This window comes from Carassius carassius, chromosome 14 (genome assembly GCF_963082965.1).
Source record: "Carassius carassius chromosome 14, fCarCar2.1, whole genome shotgun sequence".
Taxonomy (NCBI): Eukaryota; Metazoa; Chordata; class Actinopteri; order Cypriniformes; family Cyprinidae; genus Carassius; species Carassius carassius.
The window spans coordinates 27,406,795-27,425,480 of NC_081768.1; the positions used below are offsets into that span (position 1 = coordinate 27,406,795).

At 37.5% G+C, this 18,686-nt stretch overlaps 2 protein-coding genes across 4 annotated transcripts in view; one reads left to right on the forward strand and one right to left on the reverse strand.

The window, feature by feature from the left end:
• The window catches only part of angpt2a (angiopoietin 2a), a 40,646-nt gene extending 26,155 nt beyond the window's left edge, over positions 1-14,491 (reverse strand). The window contains exons 1-2 of the mRNA XM_059566800.1: positions 13,885-14,491; positions 7,955-8,110 (exon numbers count right to left, since the gene is read on the reverse strand). Of these exons, the coding sequence (XP_059422783.1) occupies positions 7,955-8,110; positions 13,885-14,163 (435 nt within the window). The 5' untranslated portion in view covers positions 14,164-14,491. The remainder of the gene's footprint in view (positions 1-7,954; positions 8,111-13,884) is intronic.
• The window catches only part of mcph1 (microcephalin 1), a 126,460-nt gene that overhangs the window by 69,771 nt on the left and 38,003 nt on the right, over positions 1-18,686 (forward strand). The window lies entirely within an intron of this gene.

The window sequence follows — 18,686 nt, forward strand, 5'->3', positions numbered from 1 at the left end:
ACTTACCCCTCCACATGTCATCTTTCGACGTAACCTACACACACTTTCACCCTCCCGGCTTTTTGCAATAGTTTCATCTTCACTTCCTTCCCCTAAACTGTTTGCATCTTTGGATGCTAACAGTGCTACTGATACTTTCTGCTCCACTCTTACATCTTGTTTAGACACTGTTTGCCCCTTATCTTCCAGGCCAACCCGTAACACCCCTTCTGCCCCTTGGTTATCTGATGTTCTACGCGAACACCGTTCTAAGCTTAGAGCTGCTGAAAGGGTGTGGCGCAAATCCAGAAATACTACTGACCTTAATATGTATCAGTCACTCCTATCTTCTTTCTCTGCTAATGTCTCCACTGCTAAAATGACATACTACAATAACAAAATAACAATTCGTCTAACTCTCGCATGCTTTTTAAAACATTTTCCTCACGTCTTTGTCCTCCCCCTCCTGCTTCATCTCTAATAGCTGACGACTTTGCAATGTTTTTCATTAATAAAATTAAACACATTAGTGCACAATTTTCCACACCACAATCAGTCAAGCTCATATCACCAGCAAACTTACTCATTTACATCCTTCTCTTCACTCTCTGAGGCAGAAGTCTCAAAACTCATCCTTTCTAATCACCCTACAACTTGCCCGCTTGATCCTATTCCATCTCATCTCCTTCAAGCCATTTCTCCTGCAGTTGTACCTGCACTCACTCACATCATCAACACATCCCTCCACACTGGTGTTTTTCCCTCATCATTTAGACAGGCACGTATAACTCCACTACTTATAAAAACCCAACCTCAATCCTTCTCTTTTAGAGAACTACAGACCAGTTTCCCTTCTTCCTTTCATTGCAAAAACACTTGAACGAGCTGTGTTCAACCAAGTCTCTATATTTCTCACACACAACAACCTCCTTGACAGCAACCAATCTGGCTTCAGAAGTGGACATTCAACTGAGACTGCCTTGCTCTCAGTTTTTGAAGCTCTAAGACTGGCAAGAGCGGAATCCAAATCTTCAGTACTTATCCTGCTTGATCTGTCCGCTGCTTTTGATATGGTTAACCACCCAATCCTCCTATCAACCCTACTGGCAAAAGGCATCTCAGGAACCACACTTCAATGGTTTGAGTCTTACCTATCAGATAGGTCCTTCAAAGTATCTTGGAGAGGTGAGGTGTCCAAGTCACAACATCTAACTACTGGGGTGCCTCAGGGCTCAGTTCTTGGACCACTTCTCTTCTCTGTCTACATGGCATCATTAGGTTCTGTCATTCAGAAACATGGCTTTTCATACCACTGCTATGCTGATGACACTCAACTCTACCTCTCATTCCATCCTGATGATCTGACGGTAGCTATTCGCATCTCAACTTGTCTAACAGACATTTCTTCCTGGATGATGGACCATCACCTTCAACTCAACCTTGCCAAGACAGAACTGCTTGTGATTCCAGCAAACCCATCGTTTCATCACAATTTCACCATCAAGTTAGGCACATCAACCATAACTCCTTCAAAAACAGCTAGAAGCCTTGGAGTTATGATTGATGATCAGCTGACTTTCTCAGACCACATTGCTAAAACTGTCTGATCCTGCAGATTTGCTTTATTCAACATCAAGAAGATCAAGCCCTTTCTTTCGGAACATGCTGCACAACTCAGTTCTGCAAGTGAACGTCGCTTGATTGTGCCATCCCAAAGAAGCACAAAGTCACTTTTATGGACTTTTAAATTAAATGTTCCCTCCTGGTGGAATGACCTCCCCAACTCAATCCGGACAGCTGAGTCCTTAGCCATCTTCAAGAATCGGCTTAAAACACATCTCTTCCATTTTTATTTGACCCTCTAACTTTAACACTCACTATTCTAATCCTATTCTTTAAAAAAATCTAACGACCTTTCTAATCTTTTTATATTCTATTTTCTTTTCATTAATTATGCAATTGTATGTGTGTGTGTGTATGTGTAAAGACCTCTAACACTAGCTTGCTCTTCTTTTTTTATTCTATCTGTTTTCTTTATATTATATTATTTAAAATCCCATGCTAGGTGTACTGTTAACCTAACTGAGACTTGTTATAGCACTTATATATCATTGATCTTTTAGTTGTTTTTGGTTGCTTCCACTGTCCTCATCCGGCAGCCTTGATTCATGGGGGCGCATGCGCAAGTGCTGACCCCAGACACTGGTGTGTTTGCTTGCTTGTTTGTTTGTTTTAAACTGTAAACAGTCCACGTTCAAAAGGCAACATGCTTTTTAAGATAATTGTTGTGTTCTGGATTCTAAAATGCGCTATAGACTGTGTGTCTGCGTTGGGAGATGGAATGGATTTGGGAAATCTACGGAACAACGGACTAATGAGGACAATGTTTTACAGCCGCGAAGATCTGCTGAGATTCCGACACAATGTTAGAACCCCACCAGAGTTCCTTCATGAACCTTCCGAAATAATCTGTTCCATCCACACAACAAACAGAAAGAAGAAAATAAAACGGAGGGGCTCTAGAGGCGGAATCCGAAACAGACTTAAATCTCGCGGCAGTCGGTTTCCTCTTCCTACAATAACTTTAACTAATGCTCGTTCGCTTCAAAATAAAATGCTCGAACTTACAGCATTGGTGAAATATAACAGAGACTTTAAAAGAGCTAACCTTATCTGCATTACGGAGACATGGCTGACTGAGGCGATTGACAAGATACACTTGGAAGGATACTCATTAATCCGTCTGGACCGCGACAGTGCCAAGTCAACCAAAACAATCGGAGGAGGACTGTGTATGTTCGTTAGTAGCAGGTGGGCGAATAATTTTACGGTACGTGAAACACAATGCTCTGCTCACTATGAACTATTGACTGTGTCTTTTAGGCCATATTATTTGCCTCGTGAATTCGGACAAATAACAATTATCTTAGTCTATGTGCCTGGACCAAACTTTGCACTTGCTGCCGAATGCATAGCTGCTAGTTACAACAGAGCGCTTTGCAATTCTGCCGATGACCCAGTCTTCTTGCTTGGAGATTTTAATAAATGCAATGTATCTACGCTGTTGCCAAATCTTGAGCAATACGTAACCTGTCTGACAAGACTGGTTAAGACTCCGGACAAATGCTTTGGTAACGTGGAAGGTGCATATGTGCCAAAGCTATATCCACCTCTGGGTCGTTCGGATCACAACGTTATTCATCTGTTACCAAAATACAGGCAGCTTTTAAAGAGGATCAATCAAGCCTGCCGTTCAGCAGGTTCAAACATGGTCCAGGAACGAAATAGAAAAGCTAAGAGGCTGTTTTGAGTGCACTGAATGTGACTTATTTTTTAACGATGATGACTGTTGTAGTAATCATGAATTGTTGAATGATACAATAACCAGTTATGTTAATTTCTGTGTAAATTCAGTGGTTCAAACAAAGAATGTCAGAGTCTATCCAAATAATAAGCCGTGGATTAACAAAGATTTGAAACATTACCTAAACATGAAGAAAATTGCCTTCTTGCAGAATGATCAGCAGAAAGTAAAAGAGTTAAACAAAGCAGTAAAACGTAAGATAAAAGATGCACAGAATGAATATAAAGAGAATGTTGAAGAGAAATTAAGAACAGGTAATGTAAGAGACGCATGGAAGGGTTTGAATACAATGATGGGTAGACAAAAGAAAAGAGTTCAACAACATGAAGACCCTCATTGTCTCGCAAATAATCTTAATATTTTTTATTCACGATTTGATAATGATTTTAATGATGATTTGTCTGTTAGTAATGAATTAATGATGACCATGACTCAATCACAGCCTATGATTATACAGGAGAGGGATGTTGTCACAGTGCTTCATAAAATTAAACCGCATAAGGCATCTGGCCCAGGTGGCCTGAAGGGGAAAGTCCTGAAAGAATGTGCAGCACAACTTGAACATGTGTGTACAAGGTTATTTCAAATCTTCCTGGACAATGGTTTCGTACCATTAGCCTGGAAGAATTCCATTGTCATCCCGGTGCCGAAAATACCTAATGCAAAATCTCTCAAAGACTTTCGCCCAATCGCACTCACATCTATTCTGTGTAAATGTATGGAATGCATAGTATGTAAGGAACTGTTATCCCAAATCGAGACATGCATAGACCCCATGCAATTTGCCTATCAGGCAAATAGGAGCACTGTAGATGCCTCTCTCACTCTCTTAAACAAGGTTCAAAATCATCTAGATCAGGGGTTTTCAAACTGTGGGTCGCGACCCACTCGTGGGTCACGGAATGGAACAAGGTGGGTCGCACAAAGTCACTTGGCTGCAGCTAATTTTGCGTTTCAATGACACACAGACACTAACACAGTTCAGTCTAGGGCTGCACGAATGTGACGAGTGGGGCGGGGCCTAGTGCCATGGGAACAGAGCTAGGCCGGTGGAGTGATTGGGAAATGAGCAACACTCACCGGTCTCAAGAACCACGGAGGAGATCGGAAAGATACAAAAGAGGAGCGATGACAGTGAAGGACGAGAGAGGACCAGGCCTGGGTTTTATTTTGTGTTTGTTTTTTATTTGTGCACGGCAGTCATCCGAGAGGGGCTGTCGCGCTGTTTTGTGTTTATTTGGTTATTAAAACTTTGTTTGATTGTCCGCCGGTTCCCACCTCTTTCCACGAAGGAGTCATCGAGGCGGTGGGCTGGAGTGAGTTCGCCCCCCCCCCCCCCCGGCAACTCACTCCAGCCCACCACATCGAGCACCCTCGGCGGCAGACTCCTTCGCCCTGCTCGATGGCACTGCGGATTCACCCCAGCGGCGAAGGATCTTCGGCAGCGCGCCCCTCCTTCCTCCCTGGCTTCGGCACCAGTGTAAAACATTAAAATCTTCACAATCACAGGAAGAAGGAGGCGGGAACTGGGAACCCACTCATCACAACGATATAGCCCACCAACATTAATAATGAACTGCAATATCCTTAGTGTGATTTTCAAATTGCAATTAAGTCCGTGTGCGTTGCGTGTTTTGAAGGTCTCAGAGCAATGTCATTAAAAGGTTCAATCGGTCTTTTTTTACCTATTTCACAATTATTTTAATCTCCAAACTGTTTTAGATAGTTCTGCTTTGCTTCTTATGCTTTTCTAAAAAAGTGTTGGATTGTGCTCCGTTCTCGCCGACACACACGGAAGGATCATGAATGCAACAAAACACAGCAGCGCAGATCACACTTCACTGGAGTGAGCCTGCTTCACGTTTTTATGGACACTACATATTTTAACGCCAGTAAACAAAAATTAAAACTTGTAAATTTGTAGTGAAATTTTCAGTTGTACTCTAAAATAAAATGGTTATTTTTCTTAAATACTTAATTTCTGTCATAAAAATTTTAAGTAAGATTAGGTTTAAAGTAATTTCACTCGTTGTTTTTTTTTTTTTTTTAATATTTTGGTGGGTCGTGAAATATATTACACTTGTCTAGGTGGGTCGTGGAATGGAAAAGTTTGGGAACCACTGATCTAGATAACCCAAATTCCTATGTTCGAATACTCTTCATGGATTTCTCATCTGCTTTTAATACTGTCCAACCTCATCTTCTTTTAAAGCGCCTCTATGAGTTAGGTGCTAGTAGTTGGATGATTTCATGGATTAAGGAGTTTTTAAAAGGTCGCCCTCAACGAGTTTGTGTTAATAATGTTATGTCTGATTGCTTGGTTTTAGATACTGGGGTACCGCAGGGATGTGTACTGTCTCCAATACTTTTTTCCGTATACATAAATGAACTGAAGTGCAATGACGATAACCTTACCCTTATAAAATATGCCGATGATATGGCATTGGTCTCATGTCAGAAAGAAATGAACTGCACCTCATATTTTGAGTACATTGACAGTATTATCTGTTGGTTTGAGAGTAGTTTTTCACATCTTAATATTGAAAAGACAAAAGAGCTATGTTTGAGAAATCAGTCGAGAAGAGTAGATACCGCATCTGAATATAAACCAGTGGTCATAAAGAAAAAAACTGTAGAGCAGGTCTCAAATTTTAAATACTTGGGTACAATTATAGATGAGAAACTTAATTTTGAAAGTAATGTAAAGTACATTCATAAAAAAGCACGACAACGCCTGGGTCTCCTCAGGAAACTCAGAAGCTTCAATATTAGTCAGCAGACCCTAACTATGTTATATCGATCAATGATTGAGAGTATTCTCACATATAATATTGTTTCATGGTACGGTAATCTAACATTAAAACAAAAGAACAAACTCTCACAAATAATTAATCAAGCAAATAAGATTACTGGACAAAAACAACAGCCACTTCAGAGCTCGTTTGATCATTTTATGGGTAAAATGGCAATTGCGATTTTTAAAGATAACACACACCCTCTTCACTCTGCTTTTGAATTGCTCCCATCTGGACGTAGACTAAAAATTCCCTTGGCTAGAAAAAATATCTATAAAAGATCTTTTCTTCCAATGGCATTGATTATCTTAAATCGTACAGTGTTTTAATTGAAACAACAGAACGATTTTCAATATTTTTTATTTTTCTTTCTTGCAGTGTTTAACTATAGAATTTCTTTTGTATCTGTGCTGTTGATGTGTGATGTGATTTTTAAGCAGTGAATGTATGTTACAGTGTCAAAGAAAAATTTCCTCTCTGTGAAAACAGACTGGACAATAAAGTTCAATCAATCATCATCAATCAATCAATCATAAAAGCGTCTGCTAAATGAATAAATGTAAATGTAAAAAGAGAAACATCATTCAATTTAGTATGTAATAAAACTAATATTACTAATTTAAGAAATGTAACTATTAATTTTCACAATTATTTATTAATGTCGCACACACATACCTAGTGCCTTATGACTTAAAAGATGAGAGTGGTAAATGTTACAGACATGGAACTGTTCAGTCTATGATTGATTTTTATTTCCACTTCACTTTTATCCAAAGAGACAGAACTATTTGCACTGTATTTATCAGTGCGGGACATTGAATGAAAATGCAATCGTAAGTGTCTTGACTGTGAGTGTTAATGCAATTAAGAAAAATAGCATTTTGAATGATAATTTTCCCCCAGTTTTTGCTTGAACATGTTATACATATCTAATCATTTCTGCAACACATTTTCATTTTAATTTTGCAACTTATAAAGCGTTAAAATTAGTATTCATTTTACATATAAAAAAATTAGTGTGAAATGGCAAATGAAAACTATGTAATTTAATTTTCATTTTCATTTTGCACCAAACGTTGCACAAATGTATTGGAAAATGTAAATACAGAAATGCATTGCCATTTTACATATTGCATTGTCATTTTGCATATTACATTCCAGATTGAATATTGCTACCCATATGCTTCCATACAAAACAAATGTAGAACTGTCAAATTGTGTCAATGTCCTGTAGATGGCGATATTACTACTTGTGTAGCAGAAAAAAGTTAGATACCAAGAGTACATATTTAAAAAACTTAGTCAAGTAGAGAGTAAAAATTTAATATTGTTGATATTCAGAAAAACTACAAAGTAGCCAAAATGTAATTATGTAAAAAATAAATAAATAAAAACTTTTGATCATATACAGTATATCCAGCCACAGCCAACTTTCCCAGATTTTTGTCAGATTTATTTTTTCCATGAAATCAGAAATCTCTAAATTTCTATTGATACAAATTCTATTACTGGTTGTTCAGCTGTCTTCAATTATGTCTGAACTTATAATAGTTTGGCTAATGGTTGTTTTTCTGCTGTATCAAATTTGGAATTTAGAATTATAAAATGTTCCTAGTTATATACATTTCTGGTGTCATACATTGTTTATACAAAAATAACCCATGTGATGTAGCCAGAAAACATTTTAGCAGGGCAAATAAAATTCCAAACAACTTGCCAAACCAGGCCAATAAAAAAATAAAATAAAAAATAAAAATCCTGTTAGTTATTAAAACTCCATGCCTGCTGAATTAGACAGTGAAGTAACAACCCTCACCTGTGCCTCTACAGTAGTGATTTTTCGAGTTTGCTCTGCTGTCTGACTCAGGAGACTGGTCCCAATCTTGATCATGGTCACTGTGTGGTTTTGCACCACATTATTTTGAATTTGGGCCATGTCTTGTTTGAGGTTCTCCTGAATGTAGTTCTCCAGCTGTGGATGAAATCAGATTATTTGATTTATTTAAACTGGTTGTATCTGAAGTCAATGATACCACTATCTTCACCTCGGTTTACCTATGTGATACCACTTTATCTGTATCTCTTCATGTACAGGTGCATAATGAGCCTTTCAGTCAGCTGTGTAACCGAGAGGGAGGAGTTACAAGAAAGAATGTGAGGACAAAATAAATCTATATAATTTTATGTTTGTAGTTTATTTAGAATATATTTAATTATCCCACAACATAATTTAATATTCACTTGGGAGTGCAGTTTAACAGTTTATTAGGAACAATCAATGCTGACTTTCAAACTGAATTTTTTGCATCAGTACTCCAGTCACACAATCCTTCAGAAATCCTTTTAACAATCTTATTTTCTACAAAAAAAAAAACACATTTATTGTTATTATTATTATTATTATTATTATTATTATTATTATTATGTTGAAAAGAGCTGAGAATATTTTTTCAGGTTTTTTAGGGGGGATAAATTGAAAGAACAGCATTGTTACATTTGTTACAGTTACATTTATTTGTTACATTTATATTATTTACATCAAGCTTTTGAATGGTATAGTACTGTATATTGTTATTGAAACTTCATAATGTTTGACTTGATTATACATTTAGTCAGGAATTATAGTTTGGAAAAAGTATTTGGAAAAAGTCTAACTAGTAAAATGTTTACACGTTATGTGAAAACTAGTACAAGTACTGTAATTCCTCAAGTAAAAGCCGGGGCCTTTATTTACCTGAACTGCATAAGGTAACAGGCTTTTATTTGGAGCAGGCTTTTATTAGAGGCAGGCCTTTATTTCTAATTCCGTCTGTTTGATAAGTAATTGTTTTAAATAACCCGTTTTAAATGAAAAGCAATAGTGTTCCAGTGGACAGAGATCATAACATTAGCACAGAATCAATCACTATGTTCTCACGCGCTGCATGTCAGTCTACTTCTCGCTGAATCACGCATGTGCAGTATCATCAGCTCCTCGGTTCTCGAATTGGACGCGTCTGAAAGAAACGCTTCTCGGTTCAGTGTACTGGTGATCCGAAAACTGATGCATCTGGTTCTTGACTCGAGAACGAGAAACGCTCCGGCAGTGGGCGTGTACGTTCGTTATCTGGCTCTGCTGCACAAATTTCCCCCGGCCTTTATTTAAGACCGGCCTATATTTGTCCGTGTTGACCACGCCCCCGGCCACTATTTGACTAGCGGTTATTATTTGAGGAATTACGGTATATAAATAAATAAAAAGAGACTTACTCATGTTTATGATCTCTGCTGAATAAAGGGCTTCATTCTTTTTTTCTGAGGAAATCCAAATCTCAAATCCTCATCCACATCGCAATTATGTCTTATTCCTCTCAACGCGAAGCAAACAGTAAAATAAAAACTTGAAGAACAGTCTCGCTGCGTTGTTTTCTGTTGTGTGGGTGTATTCAAGCCGCGCACTTCAGTGAAACATTAGAATCTGATTAGAGCGTTCAGCGCGGGGGCGTGGTCACATTAGAAAATAATGAAGGGAGACGTGAAAAACAGACAGATCGCGTTGTTTTCATATGGATTTCTTCATCACAGAATGTTTGTTTTCAGCAGCACTTGTTTAGTTTAAAAGTAGACATGTCAGGCTTTCTATAGAGATATCTCCCATGTCTCTTCGTTGAGTATTCACTGAGTTACAGTTCATTTTAATGACGCATTTGTAAATGAAGATTTATCACACCTTGTTTGTTATCTTTATTTTATAAGTGCAGAACGTTTTATGTCTGTATACAAAAAAAGTAGACCCTTTACAGATTCGATTGATGTATTGCTCTTATCTGTACGATCAAAACTGAAAGTGTAATTTAAGTTCTTTTCGGGGTTATCAGGAGAAAATGCCTCATAACGCATATACGCGTTAATCGACTCCAGAGGGTTAAATTCAATGCACACAGACTGAAGTAGTTTAAGTCTGTGGTTCTTTTAATTGTGATGATTTTGGCTCAGATTTAACAAAAAAACACCAATTCACTTTCTCAGCAAATTAGAATATGGTGACATGCCAATCAGCTTATCAACTCAAAACACCTGCAAAGGTTTCCTGAGCCTTCAAAATGGTCTCTCAGTTTGGTTCGCTAGGCTACACAATCATGGGGAAGACTGCTGATCTGACAGTTGTCCAGAATACAATCATTGACACCCTTCACAAGGAGTGTAAGCCACAAACCTTCATTGCCAAAGAAGCTGGCTGTTCACAGAGTGCTGTATCCAAGCATGTTAACAGAAAATTGAGTGGAAAGAAAAAGTGTGAAAGAAAAAGATGCACAACCATCTGAGAGAACCGCAGCCTTATGAGGATTGTCAAGTAAAATCGGTTCAAGAATTTATGTGAATTTCACAAGGTATAGACTGAGGCTGGGGTCAAGGCATCAAGAACCAACACACACAGCGTCTGGGAATTTGCTGAACCACAGACAACATCAGAGGTGTCTTACCCGGGCTAAGGAGAAGAACTGGACTGTTGCCCCGTGGTCCAAAGTCTTTTTTTCAGATGAGACCAAGTTTTGTATTTCATTTGGAAACCAAGGTCCTAGAGTCTGGAGGAAGGGTGGAGAAGCTTCTAGCTCAAGTTGCTTGAAGTCCAGTTTTAAGTTTCCAGAGTCTGTGATGATTTTGGGGTGCAATGTCATCTGCTGGTGTTGGTCTATTGTGCTTTTTAAAAACCAAAATCACTGCACCTCTTAACCAAGAAATTTTGGTTTAATGACCATGGTGTTGGTGTGCTTGACTGACCAGCAAACTCACCAGACCTGAACCCCATAGAGAATCTAAGAATGTCAAGAGGAAAATGAGAAACAAGAGACCAAAAATGCAGATGAGTTGAAGGCCAATGTCAAATAAACTTGGGCTTCCATTCTACCTCAGCAGTGCCACAAACTGATCACCTCCATTCCAAGCCGAATTGAGGCAGTAATTAAGTAAAAAAACATTTTTTTGCTCTTATGTAAGTATTTAAGTATTCTAATTGGTGGGTTTTTGTTGAATGTGAGCCAAAAATCATCACTATTAAAAGAACCAAAGACTTAAACTACTTCAGTCTATGTGCATAGAATTTATTTAATACACAAATTTAACAATTTTAGTAGAATTACTGAAATGAACTTTTTTTTTTCCAACAACATTCTAATTTGAGATGCACCTGTATATGATTCTGAGAAAGGGATGCTCTGCTACTGTTTTTAAATGCTGAATGTAGCTTTAACAGATGCACCTGCAATTTATTAGATAAGACTACAGAAAATACTGCCTTAAGCTCAATTACAGAAATGCATACCCTGTCTCAATTACAGAAATGCATACCCTGTTTGTTAAGCTATTCAACATGTCAATGTAGACGCAAGAGATAATATTTCGAAAACATTTTTAGGCATCTACACTTGAGTTGACACTCCATGAAAGGATTTCAAACTCAGCAGTGTTGAGTGTATATCCTGGTATGTTGTCTTTCCTGTGTTGTGTTGAGTTCCTGAAATAAGCCAACACTCAACAAACAGGATGGAAATTAGTTACAAGTTTCATTCTCAATGCAAACATTTCTAAAATGCTGAGAAGAAAAGAAAATGACAGTGGCCTTGGCATGTTTGTTTGTTTGCTAAGGGTGAAAGACTAATTACTACTGCACTTTAGCATGACTATTTTTGAATTTGTGAGTAATGTAATCAGGTTAATTTTGTTTGCCTTCCTCTTTTGATTCCACCAATCCTTTTTCTGGAGCCACTTCACGTGAAGGGTGTCATGACGTACTGTATAATCGTAAATGCAAGCTGATCTAATCAATTGTTTACTCCTGCTCCAAAAGATTCAACTGCCGGCTTGTTTCTGCTGCCTATTTACATGAAAGTGTGACCATATACTAATACATTGTTTTGCTGGAACATAAGAATAGCGCTTTGGCACCTTATTAATCAGATATCCCAATTATGTAACATTCTTATAGTACAGTTCTTGAGAACCAAAAAAGGAGGGAGGGATTTCCACAGACCTAAGATTGAGGTCTTAGAATGGACTACTAAGAGGAAGAGCCCTTCTTATGCCATACCAAAATATTGTTTCTTTTGCTTCTAAGAAGATGCAAGAGTTCACTTTTTGCACTGCATGACAGTTTTTCTAAAATAGAAAACTTTTTTTAGTAGTTTAATGTGCATTAAAACATTTTCAGATGACACTTGACACTTTTACACTGTACTCAAATCATCTCAACATTTAATACTTTTATTTTAATACGTGGTTAGCACAGTTTTTTACCTAGGGTTATGAAACCCTCGTCTAGAGCATCAACATTGTCAGGTGTGAAATGAGACTGTTAGAATGTTACAGCTAGAAGCTGTGAGAAAAAAAAAAAAAAAAAAAACAATCAGACATTAAACAGGGTGTGCCTCATGTCATCAGCTTTGTACAGTCAGAAATTGTAAAATAGTGTATAATATTTTAAAACACTGAATTGGTAGAATTAATTTATTTTTGTTCAGAAGTCACAAATGATATATTAGATGTATTCTAGATTGTCAGCAAGCTATGTTTAATGGTTGGCTACTACTATTAAATACGAATTTCACCGCCAAGCCTATTTAGCTAACATGTCTAATTTTTTTTTATCATTTTCAGACCTGTAAATTGTAGACATATATATATACAGACACACACACACATATATATATATATATATATGTACATATATGCGTATGTTTGTTTTGCAATGTGTACTTCAAAATGTCATGTTTATTTCAGTGTTTCAGTTATTTCAGTGACATTTCTTTGAATTTTACTGTAAAATTTGCTACCAAATTGTTTCCAACCCTTCTTTTTTCTGTAGAATGCAGTTAGAAGGCTCCCAAAATCATTTGCTACTATATGATATAGTTAAGCAATAATATTACACAAGCAAGGAAGGTTTTTTTTTTTTATCAGCACCATTGCAAATGTGATATTGACAAGTATCATTTTTTTTTAAATAATGAATGCATATTTTAGTATGTTAAAATGAAATTAAAATTACATTATATATGATTCATGTGAACAACATTATAAAAGATGATGCACACATTTAATAAGGTAAAATGAAAAATCACCGCTGTGAACTAATCACCACACAGCATGCTACTGCCCAAGACAAGCCTAACCCAGTGAAAGCTTTGGTCGGATCATATAATAAGCAGTGACGTTTATTCATTTAAATCCAAGCATTTAATGTTGTTTCTGGATTTTTATTAGCTGCTTGATTAAAATGATTTAAATGCTGGTTGGTCGGTGTGAATTTGATTCTAACTCTCTCTACCCTTTTTACAGAGGTCACTTTTTACATCACATTTGGGTCTTAACCCGAGTGCTACAAGTACTATCGGAAGCTCACACCGAAACTTTACACACACAAATAAGCACTTGCATTTATCTACCATTGCAAGATATGAAATAGAGATACAAGAAGTTAATTGTTTTTAGTAAGTGGTGTCATGTAAAGATACATATTATACGTCATCAGTAATGATTTGCAAGTTAGGAAAGTTGCTTTCATACAAACTCAAACGGTATTGCAGTACTTTTGAACTGTTCTTCTGTCCACCTTTTAAGCAGACTCGGGTGTAGTTCACATATATATTTAGAAAACTGCTTTCAAAACAATTTTAAAAAGCACAAAAAAAATGTAAATCCAAAAATGTAATCTACTTTTCAAAAGTACAATTAATTTCTTTACAGTGATATACAAGAGAAATGTTGTACCTTCTGCAGCCATTGCGTGTTGTTTTCCATGATGTTTTCTAGTTGTTCCAGTCTTTGGATTGAGCTGTCATAGTCAACCAGGTCATCTCGTTGCACTTGGTTGGTGTAGGTGCTCGAAGGGCCTTCGCAGTCCTGTGGTTCTGGAAGCAGAAAGGTGTAGGTGCATGGCCCATTCTGGATCTGGTACTGCTTCTTTCCTGTTGTATCTGAATTGGCTGTAAATGCTTGCCCAACACTAAGGCAATAACTTAGTAGTAATAGTATCCCAGCATTCAACATGTTTGTTCTGAAACTTTAATACTACTACCTGTGCGAGTAATTAATTAGAGGTCTGGATGTTGCAAGAATAAAGCCTCTCAGTGTCTACATCCAGTTGATTCTCCTTTTCCAGGATTGTGCTCCCACTGTGTGTGAGCTTCTCTTATATGCCATCAAGAGAAGGAGGAGGAGACAGTGTCACAGAAGCACAAATAGAGTATCATTTGCTCCCTGGCTGCTTTTACTCATCTCTCATCAGTCTAAGAGGCTGTTTTCTTAACAGAGTCCTCTGTGAAAGTACTGACACTCCTCCCATGACCTGTGGCCTCCGTTTGAAAAGTGCTGCTTGGATAAGGGACCATAAAGAACTATCCAACCAGACAAGATCTCTAATTAAATTCTTCCTGCTGGATGCTCCTCCTTGTCTGTATCTGCTCCAGTCAAAGCTAAGACAGTGGGCCCTACCAGTGGGAGAGGATGCGGACGCAATGGTTGTATTTGTTTTTTTCTTAGAGGGCTGCTACAGAAAAAAAGCAACTCAGGATGCAGCTGTATAATTCAAGTAATGCAACTTCAGCAGGGTTCAAGTCAAACCATAGGAACACATGTCCAGATGTGTGTTTTGCTGTGCTTTCGTGCTTCTACATTCTCATCTTCAAAGCTCTAGTCCCCCTGCATGTTTAAAGAGAGATAAAGAGGTTGGTCTTTCAGTTGTCACTCACGCTATCATTTCTAGACCATAATTTCCTTCCCTAGATCTTGAGTACAACGGGGTCCAAAAGTCTGAGAATTTTGTCATTGGAAACTCAAAATGAGGTTTTAGGTTTTTGAAAAATATAAAATAAAGATGGGTAAAACATCCTCAGAAATTCTGTAGAAATTTACAAATTGTAACTTTTTCAGGTTAACTTGCTACTCAGATTTTGTTAGTATGATTTGTAATTAAAGTCCCCCGTATTCAAATATTTTATCTCTTAAAACTTATCTTTGATGATTAGAATGACATATTTAAATGTTTTTTTTTCTTGTGTTAATAATTCTCATGAAATAGCTCATTAAAATAGCTTGAGTGTAACACACCCTCATTTACTAGCCTATATGCTGATCTATGAATATGCAAATTAGTCCCACCTCCACTCAGTGACACCAGCCAGTGCCTCCTGATCAACTGAACTGTAGCAAATGCAAAACAATGGCATACAAAGATAATGACTGATAAAACTGTTTTTACTAGCAGACAACTACAGTGAATACTGTAACATACGTTAAAGTTACTTGATAATGTTATGTCCTGAAATGCCTTGTAGCCTTAAATACATCCATTTGTGATTCTTAATTCGCAGACAGCAATGTGGGAGAGGTGGGTCTGACTCCGGGCTACTTTTACACTGTTTCCACGGGCTATAATGCAAGTTAACAGTTCTAAACTCACATTAAACCATGGCTTCATGGGTTTTTTGCTCTATTTTTGGTTTGTGACGTAGCAAACTGAGACTGTTGTGACTGTTGTAAAAGCTTTTAAACTAATGACTTATGGTTAATTAAAAGATGCGTTAGCTTTTCGAAATTACAGTCAGTCTATATTCAATTAAAATTGAAGTCTGATTCTGCATTAGTATTGGAAATTTAAAAATAGAATACTATTAGGCCAGTTTGTCATAGCATTTCCTCATTTCATATGATCACAGTATATTGTCCTGAAAAGCTGACATGGAGGAAGGGGAAGGCAGGTGTTGAGGGAGGAAATAATTCCGCTCAGAGGATGTTTTGTCTTTTAACCCCTTGGGTGTCTCCTGCTTGGATATCAAGTTCTTGTCGTCACATTCATTAACACCTGAGAGAACATTGCTTTATGATGACTATCAAGGCTCCTTTTCAGTCTAGAGTGCGTGACAGTATTCACTGGATATGTACCTCAACATTTTTTATTTAATTCTTTATTCCACTTTTGACAAATCAGTGTACTAAATATTAAACTTGTGTATTATTTAAAGTATTCATAATAAATTCAATGTTATTCACTGTTTATTATTTTAAGTTTAAAAGCTTGTGTATGGTGTACTTCAACACATTACTCAACCCTGTTCTTGGAGGTGCACATTATCAAACACATCTCCAGGAACAGGGTTGGGAAACACATTTCCAAAACTTAAAATGTCCTCTTTGTTCCAAAAAGAGAAGTTACAAAAAAAAATTGCACCTATTCAGTGTTCAGAAACGTCTGGTGCTTTTTCAACGCAAGGTAATCCAGAAGAGCTGCGAGTCAAATATACCGTATTTTTCGGACTAGAAGTCGCACCTAAGTATAAGTTGCATCAGTCCAAAAATACGTCATGACGAGGAAAATAACATGTAAGTCGCACTGGACTATAAGTCGCATTTATTTAGAACCAAGAACCAAGAGAAAACATTACCATCTACAGCCGCGAGAGGGCGCTCTGTGTTTTCAGTGTAGGCTACAGGAGCACTGAGCAGCATAGAGCGCCCTCTCGCGGCTGTAGACGGTAATGTTTTCTCTTGGTTCATTTCTCTCGGTTCATGTCAAATTAATTGTGATAAGTCGCACCTGACTATAAGTCGCAGGACCAGCCAAACTATGAAAAAAATTGCGACTTATAGTCCGGAAAATTCAGTAATTGTTTTTAGTTTGTTTTTTTGTTACTTCATAGGTCAGTATGATAATGCTTTCAGCTCTCACAGGAGTCGGCAACCCCATGGCTCTTTCATCCCTCTGTGGTGGCTTTCTGTTGCATGGGAGGTGTCCCTCCGACTTTTAATAAAACTTAAACTCTTCCCATTCACTTTTTCTCAGGCAAGTGTTTAACGTAGAGGTTTTCAAGGGCCAATGTGATTAAACTAGATTTAAATTAAAAGAGACAAGATAGTCACGTCGTTTTGGATAGGTTTTATTTTTATTCTAAACATGAACATCATGGAGCGCTGAACACTCTCATGTGCTGTATATTTCATTCATACTTGAGGCCAGATGCCAATCTTTTGCAGAAAGTCCAAAACGTACTCGTATGATAGAAATAAATTTTAATGCCAGGAAATCCCTAATATGGACAAAAGCATCCCGCTGTTGCTAAGCATAAACCTTAACTGATGAAATGTGAAGACAGTAGACACACACCAGCTTATTGATGGAGAGGAGACAGAGTGATGAAGCCAATCAGCAGATATGGGGATGGTTAGGAGGCCATGATGGTCAGAGGCCAGTGGGCGAATTTGGCCAGGATGCCAGGGGATTTTTAATGACCACAGAGAGTCAGGATCTCAGTTTAATGTCTCATCCGAAAGACAGTGCTTTTTGTCAGTATAGTGTCCCCATCACTACACTGGGGCATTAGGACCCACACAGTCCACAGGGTGAGCATCCCATGCTGGCCTCACTAACACCTCTTTCAGGAGCAACCTAGTATTCCCAGGAGGTCTCCCATCAAGGTACTGACCAGGCTCAACCCTGCTTAGCTTCATTGAGCAACCAGTCAACAGCTACAGGGTGATATGGCTGCTATATGGTTTATGTGTGTTTTTCAAGTCATTTATATGAATGATACAGTGGTAATTAACATAGCATTAATTACAGTACAGAAGCTATAAAATGTATTTTCTGCCTTATTCTGATAAAAATTGAAAAAGTTTTTGTTTATACAATCATAACCATAAAATTGTCATTAGTATAATATATAAAAACATATTATTGAAGACAAATGAATGGCTGTTGTCCAGCAGTGTATTTTATTTTTTGCCATTTTAAATAAGTATTTTTTTTGGTCCATTAGACATATATATAAATGCATACTATTAGGCCTATCATTATTATTATTACATTTTACATTTCTGTCCCCCTCATTTCTGAAATGATTGCTACTTTCCCCCAAAATCAGAGCAGGAAGGCCTGTCATTGCTCAGGTGCAGGGGCTGAATCATATCTCCCCATTACATTGCGTCGGAGGGCTCCTGTTTGTGTTACTTAATGCTATAGGAAGTTGCAGGAGGAAGGAAATTACACAATGTCCTTATTTTTCTTAAACAGCGTTTATAGCAATCAAAAACTTTGTCCCTTTTATTCTGATAAAAGGGTTTGTCATTTACAGTTTTGGGACTCTTTTTCTTTGTATTACACTAGTGACCGGCTCACGTTTTGTAAAAAAAAACAACAACAAAAAAACAATTTGGCTCTTCATTCATCTATTATTAACTTCTACTTTCTCCTGAAGCTATAAAATGAAATAAAAACTATTGTCACTTCTGTCACTAACTCGTTTTCCTTTTGCCGTTTTATCATTCAGATGCACGTGATAGGCAATTTTGTGACCATTATGTGCCATTTTATTGAGCTTAAACTGATGTAAACTATACAGCAATTGTGACAGGACCACTGTGCTGTTTTATTTAAAAGTTGCCTGGCAACATTGCTCAAAAAGTTGCTCCATGTATCATCAGTGTGACTATAATCAGTAGCCGCATTTCCACTGTCGGGCCAGTGCGAGTCAGGGGTTAAAACGGGCCGGGCGGGGCTCATAGCCTCGTGCCAGTAG